Source organism: Mus caroli, chromosome 1 (assembly GCF_900094665.2).
Source record: "Mus caroli chromosome 1, CAROLI_EIJ_v1.1, whole genome shotgun sequence".
Classification (NCBI taxonomy): domain Eukaryota; kingdom Metazoa; phylum Chordata; class Mammalia; order Rodentia; family Muridae; genus Mus; species Mus caroli.
Genome location: NC_034570.1, coordinates 38,077,343 through 38,095,527, shown reverse-complemented (window position 1 = coordinate 38,095,527; position 18,185 = coordinate 38,077,343). Strand labels below are relative to the sequence as shown.

General features: G+C 45.0%; 1 protein-coding gene across 2 annotated transcripts in view; it reads right to left on the bottom strand.

Annotated features, from left to right (window-relative positions):
- Window positions 1–18,185, bottom strand: part of Nck2 (NCK adaptor protein 2) — a 128,256-nt gene that overhangs the window by 9,444 nt on the left and 100,627 nt on the right. For both annotated transcript variants that reach the window (XM_021161653.2, XM_029478165.1), the window contains exon 4: window positions 6,502–7,223. In XM_021161653.2, coding sequence (XP_021017312.1) covers window positions 6,502–7,223 — 722 coding nt within the window. The remainder of the gene's footprint in view (window positions 1–6,501; window positions 7,224–18,185) is intronic.

Below are 18,185 nucleotides of genomic sequence, written 5' to 3'. Positions count from 1 at the left end.
ATGAGAACACTTCTGAACACTCTTAAGGTTGAACTGTCAACCTGACATTTTTTTCCTAGTCTGCAGAGCTGCTTTAGCTGACAGGGGGTGGCCTCCTCTCCCTTTACCACGCTGGCAGGCCTGAGGAGCTAGCATCCAGACCCTTTAGCCGCAGCAGCAACAGTACTCCAGAGGCCAGGGATTTGACCCACTCCACACAGCAGTACAGCACAACCCCACACATGAACAAAATGCAGGATGACCTGGGCAACCTATAGCTCCGTTAGGTTCAGAGGGCAATCTTTCCACTGTACATAATCAACTTACCCCCTAAGAGGAGTAATGGTTTTTAGGCTTCAATGCCAAGCAAGGTAGACATTGTTAAATGTTTCTAATATAACCTCGGGCTAACTCTCATGGAAAGGGGTGTACAGGGGGATGGAAGGACAAGCCTGCAGGTCAGCCAAGACTTTTCAGAAGATAGGCAGAGTGGCATTGGAAAGATTTATGTTTCCCAACATGGTGTGTATGCTGTGCTGCAGAAGGTAGGGGTGTGGTGTGCCCTCCACATTTGTACTGAGCTCTGGACAGGCAAAAGCCAAGCTGAAGGAAATGATGGAGCTGAGTATGTGATTTGTGGGAGCTAGACACACTGCTGAGGTAGCTGAGAGGACACCTACAGGTTAATGACCATGTTTTACCACCACTGTCCAGACAGCTGTTGGCTTGGATGACTCAACTCACAGACACACCGTGATTCCCAAGTTGTTGTAGGTCGTTCTCTATTTTCCACATTCCTACAGTTCTACATTTCACTCACAGAGTTCAACATGGATTCAGCACTGTAGGTCTATTATCCTTTGATACTTGAGACAAGAAACTCTGGAGTTTGGAGTATGTGCATGTACACGATGAGCCGTCTTTGTGTAAGAGCTAGCCTCTCAAACTAATCATATCCTTTACACAGGTCCCACATAGTGGCGTGAAAGCGAGTACTAGAGATCAAAGGCCAGTGAGGAGGAATCTGCCTCCGAGGGCTCTGGCTCACTTCCGAATGAAACAGCCAGGCAATGGGCTCTTAGAAAAAGAGCCCATTTTAACGTATATAGCCTTCTAAGACTCAATAGTAAGTTCCTATTGCTGGTGAAAAGATTTACATATCATACTGAACACTGAGAAGTCAAGTTGGAACCTAACTAGAGGCTTCTCACCTACTGACTAGGTTCATGGTACTGGAAAATAGTCTGCATACTACCAGGGGAGAAAGGCAGTCATCAACCTAGCTACAAACACTGCGATCTACAACAGTGACCTGCCCACAGATATGCCGGAGCAATACTGGTACAAACATTACAGGAATAAGCAACCATTGTATCACTGAATTTGAGGCCTATTCCATGAGACAGAACTCATACTTGCCTATTCCTTTAGGTGGCCAAGAACTTGTGACTGGACAGACTATGAGCCTAGGAGAAAACCAAATACTTTTGTTCTCAAGTAGCATAGCAATAAAATGACCCCTGCTATAGAATGACATACTGCTATACCCTCAGATGATGGTCTTGCTCAGCCAAAGAAGCGTCCTCTCTCAGTGGATGGTAACTAATACACAGACTCACAAATGCACAATGTGTTAAGAGTGAGAGATTTAGGACCCTCAGTACTAACAAGAATGTCTTCAGCAAGCGCCTCCCCTTACTGCTTAGGCACCTATGTAGAAAAAGAGGTTGGAAGATTAAGAGTCAGAGGGGATGAGGACCCTAAGGACAGAATGTCTTCCAGACACATCAGGACTGAGGCATATATGATCTCTAAGAAACTGTGGCAGCAAGGGCAGGGCCTGTCCATGTTCAAGCTAGGTGTAGCCCTATCTCTGAGAAGAGAAAGTGGACATAGGGGTCCACCCTCTAACCAAGAAGTTATCTGCAACTGTCAGCCACTTCAAAAGGAAAAATTAGTTTTCTCTCAATGGAGTCTAACTGTATACATTAACCACCCTTGAGGGTGAGCCTCATGCCCAACACTAGATGATCAACACAAAACAAATGGACTCAGCAGCATTTTTATAAATTTTTTGTCTCCATATTTTGTTTGTTTGTCTTGGTCTTTTGGATGTACATTATGATTTCTCATTTTTTTGTTTTGTATGTGTGTGTTTTCTTTAAAATTAAAAAAAATTCTGATTTCCTGTTTGAGGGGGTGGGGAAGAAGACATGGAGTTTAGAGATGGACAAGATTCAGGCTAGGGGAATGCATGGTCAGAATATATTAGATTAAAATAATTTTAAAGAGTAAGAATAGGTAGGCTTAAAGTTAGAAAAATATCATTTGGTTCCATACAAAAAGCCTGACAAAATGACTTTTTCCAAAAACAAGACTGTAATAGCTAGTTTTAGGTCAACTCAACATAACCTAGAGTCATTTTGGAAGGAGCCTCAAGTGAAAAAAGTGTCCCCAATAGACTGGTTTGTGGGCAAGCCTGTTGTGCATTTTCTTAACTGTGAACTGATGTGAGAGGACACAGTTCACCGTGGGCAGTGACACCCCCAGGCTGGTGGTTCAGGTGTTATCAGTAGGCTGTGAAAGCCATGAAGTAGCATTCTGTCATGCCCTCTGCTCCAGTTCCAGCCTTCAGGCTTCTGCCCTGACATCCTTCAACAATGGATTATGATATGGAAGGTATACGCTAGATAAACTGTTTCCTCCCAAAGTTTCTTTCAGTCATGGTGTTTATCTCAGCAATAGAAACTCTAAGACAGCGAGAGATGCTACTCTGGGTAACCTGCTTATTCCTAATGCCAGCTTGGTTAGGGGCTGAGCCATGGGCTAGGAAGCTGGACAATGCAAACCCTAAGGAACTGACTTGACTGCTTCTGTCTTCCAAGCTAACCCAGAAAGACCTTACATTCTGAGAAATGCCGAGAGGATAGAAGGGCAGTCATCTCTATAGTCACAGCTCCTGAGGGCATCTGGACCTGAACTGCATTATAGGAATCCCATCTAGACAGATGGGTCAAAGAAATGGTGGCTAGAAATGTTTCTATAAGAAATAAATTCTTAAAATGTTACAACCCATTATTCTTATTCTTAAACTATGGTCAGAAATCTTTCTAGAAGAAATAAAATTATTTTGGTCCGGAACGATGACTCAGAGGTTAAGAATGCTGTTGATTTTTTCAGAGGATGCAGGTTTGATTCTCAGGACCCACATGGTGGTTCACAACCCTCGGCAATTCCAGTGCTAGATCTAACACCCTCTTCTGGCCTCCCAGGGCACTCTACACATGTAGTACAAAGATACATATCCTGGCAAAATATCCATATGCATAAAATAAAATTTAAATATATAATAATTTGAAGATAACTCATTAGTTTTTATTTCCTATTAATTGGCTTTAAAAGGGAAAATGAAGCACCCACTGGCTTTGACGTGTGGTCAATAAAATATTAAATCCTCTTTATCAAAGGACTTTTCCTCTACCTGAAATGAGTGTGACGCGTGACAAACATCAGTACCTAATGATTATCACGCCACATAATGCACCGGAGGGGAATTATTAGCTCTCTGAGGATTAAAAGTCTACAGAGGGAGGACTCCCCATGCCCCTCTTGCAGATGCTGTTCTATCCCAACCCAGGCCCTTTTCTACCTTTCAGGAGGTCTCTTTACTTTGCACCAAATGCCTTTTACAAGGAAAGGGATCCAGAAAATAAAACACTGACACTTACACCTCTTGCCAGAAATTAATTTTAAGTACAGCCTCTTAAGCATTCCCATAAAATCAATGTAGGCAAACATGTAAGGATCTGGTGCCCATTCGGGGGAGGGAGGGCTTCTGTGAATTTTCTACTTTGGGCAGATTTAGTTCACAAGTGCTGGTTGACAAGGGAAAATACTGTGCCTCTTTTAGTTTTCAGGAAGAATTGTCATTATAGATAAGCAAACAGAGTAAGAAAGAAAGAAAAACAGTCAGAAGAGAAAGGGTGGTGGGTGCTGCGGCTGGGGGCGGTTGAGTCAAACAGGTCTGCTTGTCGTTAGGGAACTGCAATGCTTAGCACTCCCCCAGCCTGGAAGGCACCGATGAAACAATGCTTCTTTTACTTGCAATGCACACCTCTCTCTTCAAAAACACAGACTTTCTTGTACCCCGGAGAAGAGTAAATTTTAATACTTTGAGGAAGAAAAACAGCAGGCATTTATCAGTGCAGAACACCATCTAGAGCCTTATTCATTTACCTTGTAATCACCTGAGATACATATCAGGAAGATGTATTCCCCTAAACTACTGTTCACATTCAGGAGTCAGGCTTCCCATACACCCCCCACCACGCCCCCCAATGGAGGCTACAGGCCTAAATGCACCTGCCTCAGTCCTGTAAGAGACTCATGCCTCTGGGAATACCTTCTATATCCCAACCCTGTCATATGCAATTAGATCACGAATTAATGTTCTGTGTGACCTGGGTTTAAACGGCTATGAGGACAAGGCTCTGACCTGAAAAATCCCAAAAGAACAGGAGAAGTGACATAGGACATGGGAAAGGCAGCAGGAAGTGGAAAAGAACAAGCAGGGAGTCACCATGCATCCACCAGGACAGGTCCTTCCCTGTCGTGGAATGGAGCTATGAACAGATAAGAAAAACAGTAAACCTGAATGTGGCCCATTCTTTCATCACAACTTGGACCCCTTGGCACACATACACAACTTAACAGTCCCAGGAATGTAGGGGCAGAGAGGCACCACACAGATGCAGCCCAATCAGTGTCTCTGGAAGTGACACACATGTTCTAATAAAGTATTCTTTGCCCCCGCACCCCTAGAAACAAAAGCCTGTCTTAACCCAGCAGAATAAAGGATGTCTACAAAAAGGGTTAAAATAAACTGTAAATAACCAATGTCTCCATCAGTGGGAAGAAGGCTGCTAATGTGCACACAGAAAATGAATGGGTCTTTTTTGGATTAGAAACCCCATCTGTCAATAAAGAGGCCAGTCAGTAGCTTTCCACCTTGTGGTTCTTAGCCCTCTCCCAGGAAGCCAGTCCAAATGCAAGCATTGGGCTCTAAGGCACTCTGGACTGGGCATTTTGTATTCTAATTGATTTCCCAGTGCCTGACCTGTTTCTGCTCTGGTGCTGTCCTCACGGGCCCAGAATGTGACCAAAAGGCAGCCAGGCACAGAGACTCCATGGCGTGAGAACAATGCCATGTGAAGTCTTTGCCAGCAATGATGAACACCCTGGTCTTGATCAGGACATCTCAGTATTCAGATTTCAGAGGCAGTCAGCATTCAGAGACCTGCCTAAGAATATCCAAGGCTAAGGTTGGCCCTGAAAAGCTGCTGACACGGTGCAGGGATCTGGTTTCCACTAGCTCAATGCCTCTTTTGCTATAAAGAACAGACTTCAGTGGCCCCTCTCCGTGAGGGGTTGTGACCTCCTCTCAGATCAGTTCTGTGTAGACTGCTCACTGAGCTAGCAGAGCAGTACCCACACATTCTGCTTTTACAGTGTGAGTGTAAAACATGAAACCAAAGCCTGGGAGAACTGGTAACCCTTAAAGATACTGGACTAAACCCTTGCTTACAGGTTTAGGAGGGTCACTGGGAAGGTATTTACAAACTGGGTTATTCTCGGGAAGCACACACAGCAAGGCTGCCTGTGGTGAAATTGTCTGGTTCTTTCAGATAGCCCCCATTGAGCCACAGTGCCCCACAACCAGACACCTGCTGGAGGGAGACTGGCTGTGCCTCCTTCCCTGAGCACTCCAGGTTTCTGTTAAGTTCTACTTGTAAGTACTTTAAGAGCTTTTCAGAGGTGAGCTTCTCGGTGGCTCAGCTTGCAGCAGAGACCACCTTGGGATCATGCAGTTTACAAACCAGCAACACAAGGCTGTGTCAGAGGCCAGACACCTATCAGCTGAGAGCCTGCTGTACACTCAGATGCACAGGAGTTTTCTACACAGGCAGGAACCAGGACGGAACAGGAAGCCCCGCATCTCCAAACTGGAAAAGGGGAAGCCTGGGCCAAGACCACCCCTGAGAGCTGAAAGTCACTTTTCTTATCTTCCCACAACCAGGAAAAGGAGTAGCAACAGGGACTTCACAGTCTACCCAACCTAGATTTAGCTAAATTGGGAGCAGCTGACTCTATGTCAACATAGTATTTATCTAGTACGTGCCCTCAAATACCATTTTGCTATTTCAAGTATAGTCAGTGAACATGCCATGGGAATGGTATACCAGTCACAGCCCTTACACAATGTGGTTGTTTCTGAAGATGGTTCCAAGAACACCTAGAACCGTGGTAGATCAGAACCCTAGAAATAAGGCTTTTTGTTATGCCCATGATTAAGCCTAACTTACATGACATTTAACAATGGAGAATGAGGCAAATGAACTGTAACATCATTGAATATCCGCAGACCAGGGCTGGCTGGAATCCCTGAACTCACAGGTCAGGGAACTGCACATTTAGCTTTCTTCTGGCAATGTGGCTCCAGCACAGGAGCAGCTGGGCACTTACCGAGGACTCGCTGTCCCTAATGAGGAAGTCGCCCTCGACGCCCCGCTCATTGAGCGCACACTCGGCCTGGTGCCGTGTCACGTTGCCATAGTACCACTCCCGACCAGCAAAGCGCCCGCTGGCTGAAGGCCCGGTGTAGCTGATCTGGGGTGTGTGAGCGGGGTGCAGAGCAGGCCCATCACTGAGAACAACCACGTAGTTTTTGGGGACCAGGCCCACTTGGCCTCGGGCATTTTTGCATTTCCACCATTCAGGGTCATTCTCCGGCTTCTCAATCACCTCCATGGTCTCCCCCTTCTCGAAACTAAGCTCCTCCTCAGTGACCGAGCTAAAGGGGTACAGCGTCTGCACCACGTGCAGCACCCGTGCACCCTGCCCATTGCTCAGTGCAGTGCCCCGACGTAGGCTCAGGAAGCTGGGGGCCTCAGCTGCAGCTTCGTCCGCTTCCTCCAGAACGTAGTTGGAGGGGAACCAGCCGATCTGCCCGTTGAAGCTGCCACGCCACCAGCCATCACTGCATTTCTCCATAACTGTGACACGGGAGCCCTTCACCAGGGACAGCTCATCCTCTCGTTCTGCTACGTAGGCGAACTTGACAAAGGCTGGGATGTTGAGGTCATAGATGCGGTCAGCACCGCTGCCATTGGCTGGGTACTCCGCATCAGTGCTTGGCGTTGGGGAAGCATCCCGAGCGCTTGGCTTCCTGCGCGTCTTTCCGAGGCCTGTGAAGACATGGCAAATGGTTCAGCTGGCACTGGACATATGTTGTACACCATGCCCACTCCTACACTATCAAAGTATGGAACTTTTTAGCGGGGGCAGGGTGAGGTAGGACACACAAAGAGTGGTTACAAACGACGGTGACTAGCTGGAAAAGAAAATGATCCAGCTGTGTGGCACAGACATGAAGCTATTAAAAAGCTGATACTTACCAAAAGTGGTCTGTTCCATTTTAACCCATTAACAAGTGCCAGTAGGTCTATGACACCAAAGATAACAAGAAGAGAGAAAAGTAAAACCTTCTGGAAGGATGGCCAGCTTTAGTGATCGCCCGGGGCTCAGGACTGAAAAAAAGGCGTAAAGAAAGACACGGGGAAAAAGATGCCTGCACTTTTGCACTGGGTGAGAAGTTGGACTAAATGAATTTAAAGACCTGTGGCAATTCTCCAATGGGCCAGATCTAGGCCAGAAGCTTGTATCCTACCCTTCATCCCCTTACCTCCCTCCTGAACAGTTTGCCCCAAGACCCTTTCTCTTTGCTCCTCTGATTTCGCTGCCATAGTGCCTGGCTGCAAGCTGGCCCTTCTGGCTTCCTTCTCCATTTGCAGCCCCTTTGCTCACAGAACACTCAACTCTTTTTCTTTTTCTACAACAGACTGATGAATGAGTAAAAGATGTACTGACATACTAAATCCAGGCAGAAGAACTTTGAAGAGTGTTTATTTTTTCTCTTTTTTTTCCCATTATTTTATTAATATTAACTTTACACACATCCCGATCGACCCCCACCTCTCCTCCCAGCCCTCCCATAGCCTCTTTCCCCTCCCCTTCATCTCTGAGAAGGGGGAGTGCCCCACACTGCCCTGTACTAGCCCATCCTGACACCTCAAGTCACTGCAGGACTGGGCACATCCTCTCCCATTGAGGCCAGACAAGGTAGCCCAGTTAGGGGAGTGGGATCCACAGGCAGACAACAGATTCAGAGAGAGCCCCTGCTACAGTTGTTGGGGGACCCACATGAAGACCAAGCTGCATATCTGCTCTGTGTGTGTGTGTGCTAGGTCCTAGGCTACAGGAGGTGGCCAATTCAAGCTCCATATGCCCCACTGCTAGGACTCTCAGCTACAGTCATGTTCAAAGACTCCCTGGAGTCTCCCTAATCCCACGTCTCTGACTAGATGGCTCAGCTGGTAAAGGCTAGGCTCACAACCAAAAATATAAGACTTTGAAGATTGTGTGTGATGGAAAACCTGTATGACTTTTCTCCTAGAATTTGACATATTTTATCAAAAGATTTTCTTAAGAGGCAAGCCTTCACATCCATTTCTCAAGGACCCAAGCCATAAACAGCAAGCTCATATAAATAAACATGGCAGACCAGAAATCCTATTAACCAGAGGGTCTGCTCACTCCATCTACACCACATATAGGGACAAGTACTTTCCAGTGCTGTCTCCAGAATCCTTACCCTTATAACTAGGGTTCCAACAACCAACTCCTGATGCAGGCACCAACAGTGGGGTCCTTTCTGTTGGCTTCAGTGAATCCCACCCAGAACAAACATGCCTAGTATGTGCCATCTCGTACCAGTGCAGACACAGTGCACACTGGAGAATCTGTACCAATCTGCATGAGAGTTCAACCACACATTTCTCTTTCCAAATCTCATGTTTATCATAAAATCATTCCTTACAAAACTGACCTGGGGTGTGAGATTTTCAGTTGTGTGTGCGGCCGCTGCAGCTTGCTTTGCATAAGTCATAGGAACGAGAATAGCTAGAATTAGCCCATTAGAAACTTTCCAAATGCTAGCAAGCTATGTGCTGGGGCAGGTAAAGTATCACACTGTGCAAAATAATGGCTATTTACAGATTGTTCAATTATGTTTAAACTGCAACACTTTGGCATAAACAAACAAACACAGAACAAAGAAGGAACAGAATATCCTACTGAAAAATACCCAGAGAGATGGCTCAGCAGTAAAGAGCACTGACTACTCTTCTAGAGGTCCTGAGCTCAATTCCCAGCAACCACATGGTGGCTCACAACCATCTGCAATGGGATCCGATGCCCTCTTCGGGTGTGTCTAAATATAGCTACAGTGTTTTCATATAAATAATAATAATAATAAAAATAAAATCCCTAAACAAAACACTTGCAAGATGCTGTTTTCTAGGTCCCAGGAGCAAGATTTTAACACCTAAACTGACGATCTGTATTCAGAGAAAAGCTTCAATCTTCTGAACTCCATTAGCATAAGATTATGGTATTTGGCCTAGGTTAGCAAACATGTATATACCATCTCCAAGGCCTCGGGTTTACTCCTTCCAACAGAAAGATAAAGCTGTGCATTTACCCTTAAACCCGAGAGACCCAGCAGAAGAGCAACCTGACACTACACAATACCACAGACATAAATTAATCTCTTGAAATTCTGCAAGCTTGAAGTTTAAAAATCACAGAGCCAGCAGACTAGGTGAGGTCCCATCTCCTGTTTCACATGCCTATGTCCCCACCAGGCAGGAAGGGGAAAACAAGTTTCCCTAACCCTTCATTTTGAGGCCTCTCAAAGGCCTTATACCTCCCAAGACCAGGGGTAGATGGGGTGAGGTTTCAATATATCAATTGAGGCAGACCACAAAGGCTCAGGCATAGCATCATGGCCAGCTCCTGTTGTAGGCAGTAAGCCCTGAGTCCTGTTGTGTTCTGCCAAAGTGACTGCAGGCAAGTACCTATGTGCCTTGTATCCCCCTCATCCCCCCAGTACCCGAGCAGCTACAGTGCTGTTTCCTCTCCACAGAGCCCTAAGCAAAAGAACGACCAACACTATGCAGTTGACACAGGTTTCAGAATCCAGAGGATCTGACTGGACCAGTTGAGTTGTCCCACACCAGGCAGCTACCCTCCCCAAGCACAAAGCTGCCCAAAGCCGGTAGAGTTTGCCAGCTGTAGAAGGTGACCAAGCCGCTAATGAAGCCACATCTGTAGAGACTTGAGAAAAGACTGGCCACAAGTTGTACTGTAATATCATCCACCCTGTGGGATGGTATTTTTTGTTTTGTGAACAGAGAGATGGCACTGATTTAACAGCTAACAGCTGAGCTGGACTTACACGCAGACCAGGCTTTTCCATTTTCATGACGATTTTTTGGCACCAGGTGTTAGCTCTCTGGTCCTGAGCTACATTTTTATTGATGATAACAGGCACATTTTAACTTTCCTGAATAAAATTAAATAAAGACTGAGTTCTAATAAAAGTTTGAACATGTCATACATTATTAATGTTCATCATTTTAAAGTCAAAATCTTTTATGCACCCCTCTTCCCCAACGATGAAGGGCTGTTATAACAAACACCTCTGAGACATGCTCTAACTGTCATCTTCCAGCTGGAGCCCTGCGATTTAAGAGAAAACGTCAAACAAATTTAATACTTCTGAAATATATTCAAGCTAACTCATTCAGACGGAGTGTGCTTGAATTTTGGGAACTCTGGGGCAAATCACTTAATTTTGCCACTAATCATATCTGTAACATAGCGATATTTAACAAAAAAAAATATTCCTTACTTTAAGCTGTTGGATTACCGGGTATTAATGTGTAAGAATTTCTGCCATTAGATTTAGTTATTATTAAGATCAACTAAAAATTATGAAACGCCCTTATTATTAAAGGCTATGAGATCTGACTAAGGAAGGTAGAAAGTGACCACAGATAATTCTCAGGGCGAGGAAGTATTTAATATTTGGCTTTTGAGTGATTTCACATCACTGTGTGCTGACTTGATTTGCATCTAGTTTTGTGGTAATGCTGGTAAAAATCAACTCAGTTACTTCAGAATAAAGTTTAAAATAATTTAACAAAATTTAACAGAATATGTGAAAAGACAACCCCCAAATTTGCTATGTGTTCTGGCTAGTGTTTTGTCAACTCATTCAAGTTAAAGTAATTTGGGGAGAACCTCAAGTGAAAACAATGTCCTTGGGCAGATAGGCCTGTGGGCCATTTTCTTGATGAATAATATGGGAGGGCCCAGCTCAGTGGATATGACGCCACTCCTGGGAAGAAAGTCAGTAAGCTGTGTTCCTCTACAGCAGTGACTCTCAGCCTGTGGCTTACATCCCCTTTGGGGTTGAACAACCTTTTCACGGGGATTGTCTTAAGACCATCAAAACCCACAGGTATTTAAATTATGAGTTACAACTATGACAATAAATGTACGGATATTTGGACAAGTTGGTCATGTAAGACAGATAACGCTGCCTCCAAGTTTTAACCTGGTCAACACTTCTTAACCCTTTCATATTCAAGGATTTCCCACCTGGGTTATTAGGGCTCATTCGACCTGCGCTGCTGGCTGAGCCAGAGGAAATACATATGGTATCCAAACTCTCCAGGGGCCCTGAGAGAAGGCCATAGGCAGCAGATGTCAGTAGCATTCAGCACTTAATGAATGGTGGAGGTGAGCAAAATAATTCCCAAAGACACAGAGTCCTCACAGCATGAACCACACCCCCAGAATCCTACATCCATCCTTGTGATATAAGCTGATTTTAGTATTTTTCTCTTTTTAAACTTTGGTTTCGGCTGATTTTGTCACATCAATTGAGAGTCCAGAGAAAATAAAACAGCCTTCCCTCATCTTCGTTCCCTGCCCCCACCTTCTTTAAACTACCAAACCACTGGTGCTTATTTGTCAAAGTGCTGTCTGTGGACAAGCAATTGGAAAACAACACTTACGAGTTGGGGCCTCCTGAGTTTGGGTGTGGGAGAGACAGGAGGTGGCAAACAGATGGTCCATGAACCATGCTCATGGGCTCCATGAACCAGCGAGGTGGTGCACGTTGTTTTCTGAGCATACAAGGTCTTAGGTTTCACTGCCCAGAGTTCTCATGAGCAATCGATGACAGATCGTATCTACAGCCAGGAGGCTTTCTTCACAAAGCAGCCTGTGTTCTGCAAGCTATCTGACTTGGTGGAGAGTAGTCAAACTGCATTGTATTGTGGCCACTATCTTAGAAAGTATCAAAGAAACCCCAATCATGACTTAGGGAGCAGGACAGGGAACTGAACACAAACCACTTTTAGGCAAAGTCAAAATGGACCCAGGCACAATTGTGGTCAGTTGCTTTGGTCCTACAGATACCCAACTACACCAGTAATGCTTTTCAGATGTTTACAGGGTAGTGGAAGCGGGATCTGAAAGGCCACCTCAGCCATAACATAACCCCCAAAGGTGGGAGGAAGACAAGGTATTGCCCAGTGTAGTATCCTGCTATCTATCTACTCACCACTCCATCAGTGTGGGCTTAAGAGAATGGTGTGCAGGCAGAGTCATGTCTTCCCACATCTGTCCACCCCTGCATGATATCCTGGACAACAGGCTGCAGGAGATTTCAGGGACATTCTCTCAGACTATAGCTGCTCTCAATAACCACCAAGGCACCGAGCGAGGGTCAGCTATGGCTACAATGTAAGTTTCTATAAGCAGCGCCTTTCTTTCTGCTTATTTGCTTTTCACAGCAGCCTGAAGCCAAGCAGGAAGAATGTCTCTCTGGCCCTCAGGACATTACACACCAGTGCAGAAGAGTCATTCGTGAAGACTCAAAGGACAGATGCCAACAACAACTTTTGCCACTAATTAGATCTGTAACCTACATTGAATTTAACCAAAATTTTTATTTATGCTAAAATGTTGTTTATTCTGTTATGACCAGAGGCTATTAATGTGTGGGCATCTCCTCCATTAGAGTTAGGCCCCATTATTAAAGTCAACTAAAAATTCGGAGAAGCTTTCAATACTAAATGTCACCATGGTGACAAGTACCATAAAAAGGAAGGTCCCTGTGAGTGTGTAGCTTTTAAGTCTGAAGGAAGCAGAGGGGCCCACCAAGATAAGGACCAGGACTGTCCTTGGCAGAAACTATAGGTTATCTGGAGTCACGAGCAGATGGGCTTTGAGATGCTGCAAAATATGGAAGTCTGGGTTCAGCACAGAGAGCAGGAACAGGGGACACAAATCAAAGGAGGGAGGGGTACATGAGCAGGAGGAAGCCATCAAAAACCACAGAGGGAGAGTAGACAAGGGAGAGGCAGAGTTCTCCTCAAAGGCTGGCAGAACGACATAGGGCAAAGCAAAAGGCTTGACAACTGGACTTCCCATCTCAGTGTTGTGCTGGTAGGGAATCCTCTTTACCTGACCCCGGGGAACCATCGGTAGGAACTTAAAGGAATTCTGAATTCTAAACTACTTCAGAGGCAAGGCACTAACAGCAACACTTTCCCTGCTTCTTCATGGATAACAAGCATCCCATTTCAGCCCAAGTCTCCAGTCACTATCATTTATGCTCTATAGAGGGGAGAGTACGTATCCTCTGATAGCTAGAATGTGTAAATCCAAGGAGACTGAGAGTGGGGCAGGAAACTTAGGCAGAAACTTTTCCTCCACATTAACTCCAGCTTTGAAAAAATGAAAATCAATGTCTTCTCCAATGCTGAATTGATCCCCCAAATTCTACCTGTACGTCCTGGGCATGTACATGGTTGTACTGGCTAGTTTTGTGTCAACTTGACACAGCTGGAGTTATCACAGAGAAAGGAGCTTCAGTTGAGGAAATGCCTCCATGAGATCCAGCTGTAAGGCATTTTCTCAATTAGTGATCAAGAGGGAAAGGCCCCTTGTGGGTGGGACCATCTCTGGGCTGGTAATCTTGGTTCTATAAGAGAGCAAGCTGAGCAAGCCAGGGGAAGCAAGCCAGAAAAGAACATCCCTCCATGGCCTCTGCATCAGCTCCTGCTCCTGACCTGCCTGAGTTCCAGTCCTGACTTCCTTTAGTGATGAACAGTGATTTGGAAATGTAAACTGAATAAACCCTTTCCTCCCCAACTTGCTTCTTGGTCATGATGTTTGTGCAGGAATAGAAACCCTGACTAAGACAATGGGCAATGACAGTGTCCAAGGAATAAGTACGATGTGGGCTTTTCTCTTTACAGAAGTGAGGGCTTACCCCCAAGTCTGCTGAACTCCTAGACTTGTCAAGATCATTAGAACACTGCAGTGGAGCACCCTGGGAGGAAGCCATCTTGTATGTACTTCTTCCCTGCAGGTTTTCAGTGATCCATCAAAAACAAATACATGCTCAATTAGTGAACTCCACTGTTCTATCTCACCATGATCATTGCATACAATGTCAGCCCTTCTAAACCAGTGTTGGTGACTGCTAGGAGCCTTTGTCCTACAGCTCTTTTCCCTTCCCACCCTTTGAGAAAGCTCAAAATCTTACAGTGTGCCTGTGAGGGTGGGAAGGTGCAGCCAATAAGGGGTTGCACTAATTCCTGACTCAGTCCCTCTTTCTTCTGAAACTAATGGGGATTTCTTTCTAGGCGTGTGTGCCTTATAAAGAATTACTCTACCGGGTGCCATATAAAACTCCCAAGTTCAGAGCTGAATGGTAAGGCTGGGAAGAAAGGGTATATTTGTGAGCTGGGTGAGAGCTGTCAGTACTTGTCTTCTTTGTGCCCAGGCAGTCCCTCTTCCACCTAGAAGATCCAGTTCAGGGATAGATGTGTTAGGGCAAATGGCCCTCCCAGCAATCACACGGTTCCTTATGAACAGGGTTCTGAACTTGAATGTCCACTCCCAGCACATATGTTCTTTTCTTAGCAGGCTGATAAGTAATGTGACTAAACATTTAAACATTAAGAGGAAAAATGATTTAGAGAGATTTTAAAAAAATGCAAAAGTCAAACTAACACAGATGCCAATGAAAATAACTTAATTTCTCATTACAATTCTTGATGAAAATACATATTCAGTATCTCTCAACACATGTACCCAATCCAAGAGCATGAATATTTTGAGTATGTAAAATATGCGTTAAAATGTAGCACAGATTACCCGTGACACTCTCCATTATGACTGGAGGTGCCAAACCACCAGTAAAACACCTTAGCTATCTAAGACTGTACTCAGTCAACAAAAATTAAACATTATAAATTAAAATAACTAAATGGTCATGGGGAAGACACAAATGAACGCCATTCCTGCAGGACTGCCCCAGTCACACTTGGGATTTAGTTCTCACGCTGCCTAGCTCTTGGTCTTGGGAATTCTACAGAACCTCTTTTGTTCTCTTTGTCATTATCTACAGCAGCTATGCATGGTGAGGAGGGCAGGGCCAGGTGGGTTAAGTAGTTGAGTAAAGCCCTGGGTGTAGTGAGTGACTGGCACACAGCAAGAACCCAGTGGCAGTTGCCTAGGGGCTTGCTGTAAACAAGGATTTTGATCAGTTAATGCTAGACTTAGAGGTGAATTAACTGGAAAAACAGGACTTTCTCAACTGAGCTGCATGGATTTGTCTTCTACAACCACACTCAGGGGCAGATGTCACTTTCCTCCTGGCCTCAGGGTCAGAAGTGGCTTAAGTATCAGTGTTCAAGAATAATAAGACAGGCTGCTCAGCCTACAGAACAAAAGATTTTGGTGTTGGGAGTATAAAGGCACCATTCCCAAGGCAAGGGTAGCTGGACAGACTACTTGCAATTCTGGGTGAAGCACACAGAGGTAATCTATGCCCAGTTCTCCAGAGTCCTGGGCTCCTGCCCCTAAGCCCTCAGCGGCTGATGGTCTACAGTCAACTCCACAGAGCTGCAACACAGGGACTTCTCCCCTGGCTTTGTCTAAGCTCCAACTTTCATAGCAAAGGAAACAAAAGGCAAAAAATTGAGCAAATTTCCTACAAACAGCCATTTACTCATGCAAGAGTCCTTGAGGAAACACAGTTGGTATGGCCTCAAAATTTGTAAAAACTGCCCTACAAAGTCAATTTCAAAGCTGGGAAACACCACCACCACCACCACCACCCCCCGAGTGCATTTGGAAAACCTGTGAATTCTGAAACAGCAGAGGAGCAACAGCAGCCTGGAGGCCAGTGGTTCTCAACCTTCCTAGTGCTGGGATCCTTTAGCTCTTCATGTTGTGGTGATCCCATCATAAAATTACCGTTGTGAGTCATAATGTAAATATATGACAAGCAGGATGGTCTTAGGTGAACCCCATGAAAAGGTTGTTTGATTTCCTGCCCCCAAGGGAAGACAGCCCGCAAGTTGAGAACCACTTCTCTAGGCAAAAGGTGACACATGTGTGCACCTTGGCTGATGGTAGCATAGTGCCTAGCATCACCTGTACTGTACTTAATGGCCTCTCTGTGTATTAAGCAGGAGCTTTTGGATGCCCACTTAACCCTCTCCACAGCACCAACAGTGAACACAAGGCCAGGGCCAGAGGAAAGCAAGAACCAGTAGGAACTCAGAGCAGTATGGGGAGTTCAGCAGTCAGTACAGCCGCATGGTGCCAGGTAGCAATGCCCTAAGGTGCCTCAGCCACCGAGGTAAACATCAGTAGAGGAAAGGACCATTTCAGACACATGAATAGAAGCTAACAAAGATGCAGGCCATATGGGGAAACACAATCAGAAACATGTAAGACAGATTTACATATTCCTAGGCATTTTCAGTTCATGTCCCTCTGTTCCATGGCTTGAATTAATTCTTTAGCTCAGAGGGGGAGTTCTTTAGAAAGTTGCCACATGGTAAGATGTAAGAAGCAATCAACACTTCAGTTATCCAGAAAAACAGTCCGTCTTAGGGTCCCCAGGGCCAAGTCCCAGGATCTGCCACGGTCACCATGTCTGTTCCCATCCCTTATATAAGACAGCAGGCTATTTGCATAGAACAGAATCTAAACACATCTTCCCATATAGTGAAGACAAGAACTATCCATTATAATGCAAATGCTATGTAGATGATATACTATATTGTATGGACTAAAGACCAGAACAGAGACCTATACACACTCATAGAAACACAATAATATTCCTGATTATTTTCAACTTGCTTCTGTTTGGTAGAATCTTTGGTGTGGAACCTATAAACAGAGACAGGGACTCACAGTAACGAATCTGACCTTCTGTCCTCCATGAAGACACAAGGGGCTACGGCAGCCTAGTGGGTGGAGCAACACGGATTTCATGCACTCTACTGCTGGCTCCCCACATGCTTCTCCAGGATTTCTTAGGTATAACCCTCCCTCATCTCATGGTCTCTCCTAGATTTTGTCCTATTAACTTAAAAAAAAATCTGTCTCTATTTCCTAATTATCCTCCCACTGATCTGTTATAAGCTGTTTTATATTTTTGGTTCTAAATACTTGGAAATGCATGAGATACAAAAACAAATATGAATTATATGAATTATTCTGAGTGTCTGGCAGCACAACAGTATAGAAGTTTCCATAGTATTCCAGCAGCAATCCATGTGGCAGCCTGTTTTTACTGTGAACAATCTGGGGAGACAGAGTTGTAATGGATTCTAAATAAGAATGCTTTACGTTTAACTCATACGTGTACAATGGTAGACAGTAATGACACCACAGAGCGGGTGAAGTCATGACAGACTTCTAGAGAAGTCTGGACCTCTGAGACAGAATTGAGATCCTGTTTCTTTAATGTTACAATATAGATTTTCCCGGGGTGTGTTGGGCTGTGTCCTGATCTTTAATCAAGTAGTTCCACAGAGTGACTTGGCTAGGAATCATGTTCTAAGGCAAGATGGCAAGCAGACTTCAGTCAGTACAGAAAAGCCCAGGACTTCTACAACAAACGCACTGCCACAAATCAATATCTCCCTTCACAGGATAAAAACCTCAAGCATTCCTAAAGAACCAAGAAGTAAAGGGCCTGCAGGACAATTAAATGCCCTGGCGAATACCTGGCATCCTGCAGAGACAGCCCATGTGCTTTGCACCAACTCCATTGAGAGCAGCAAGGAGCCATCCAAGCAACTTAACTGAAATGTATACAAAGGGTAAATGGAAACAGCATCGTGGGTGCAGCCAGGGAGCAACTAAGTCACCAATATGAACTGTCCACAGGCATCAACTAGACAGCTCACTCCTTCTCCCTGGGG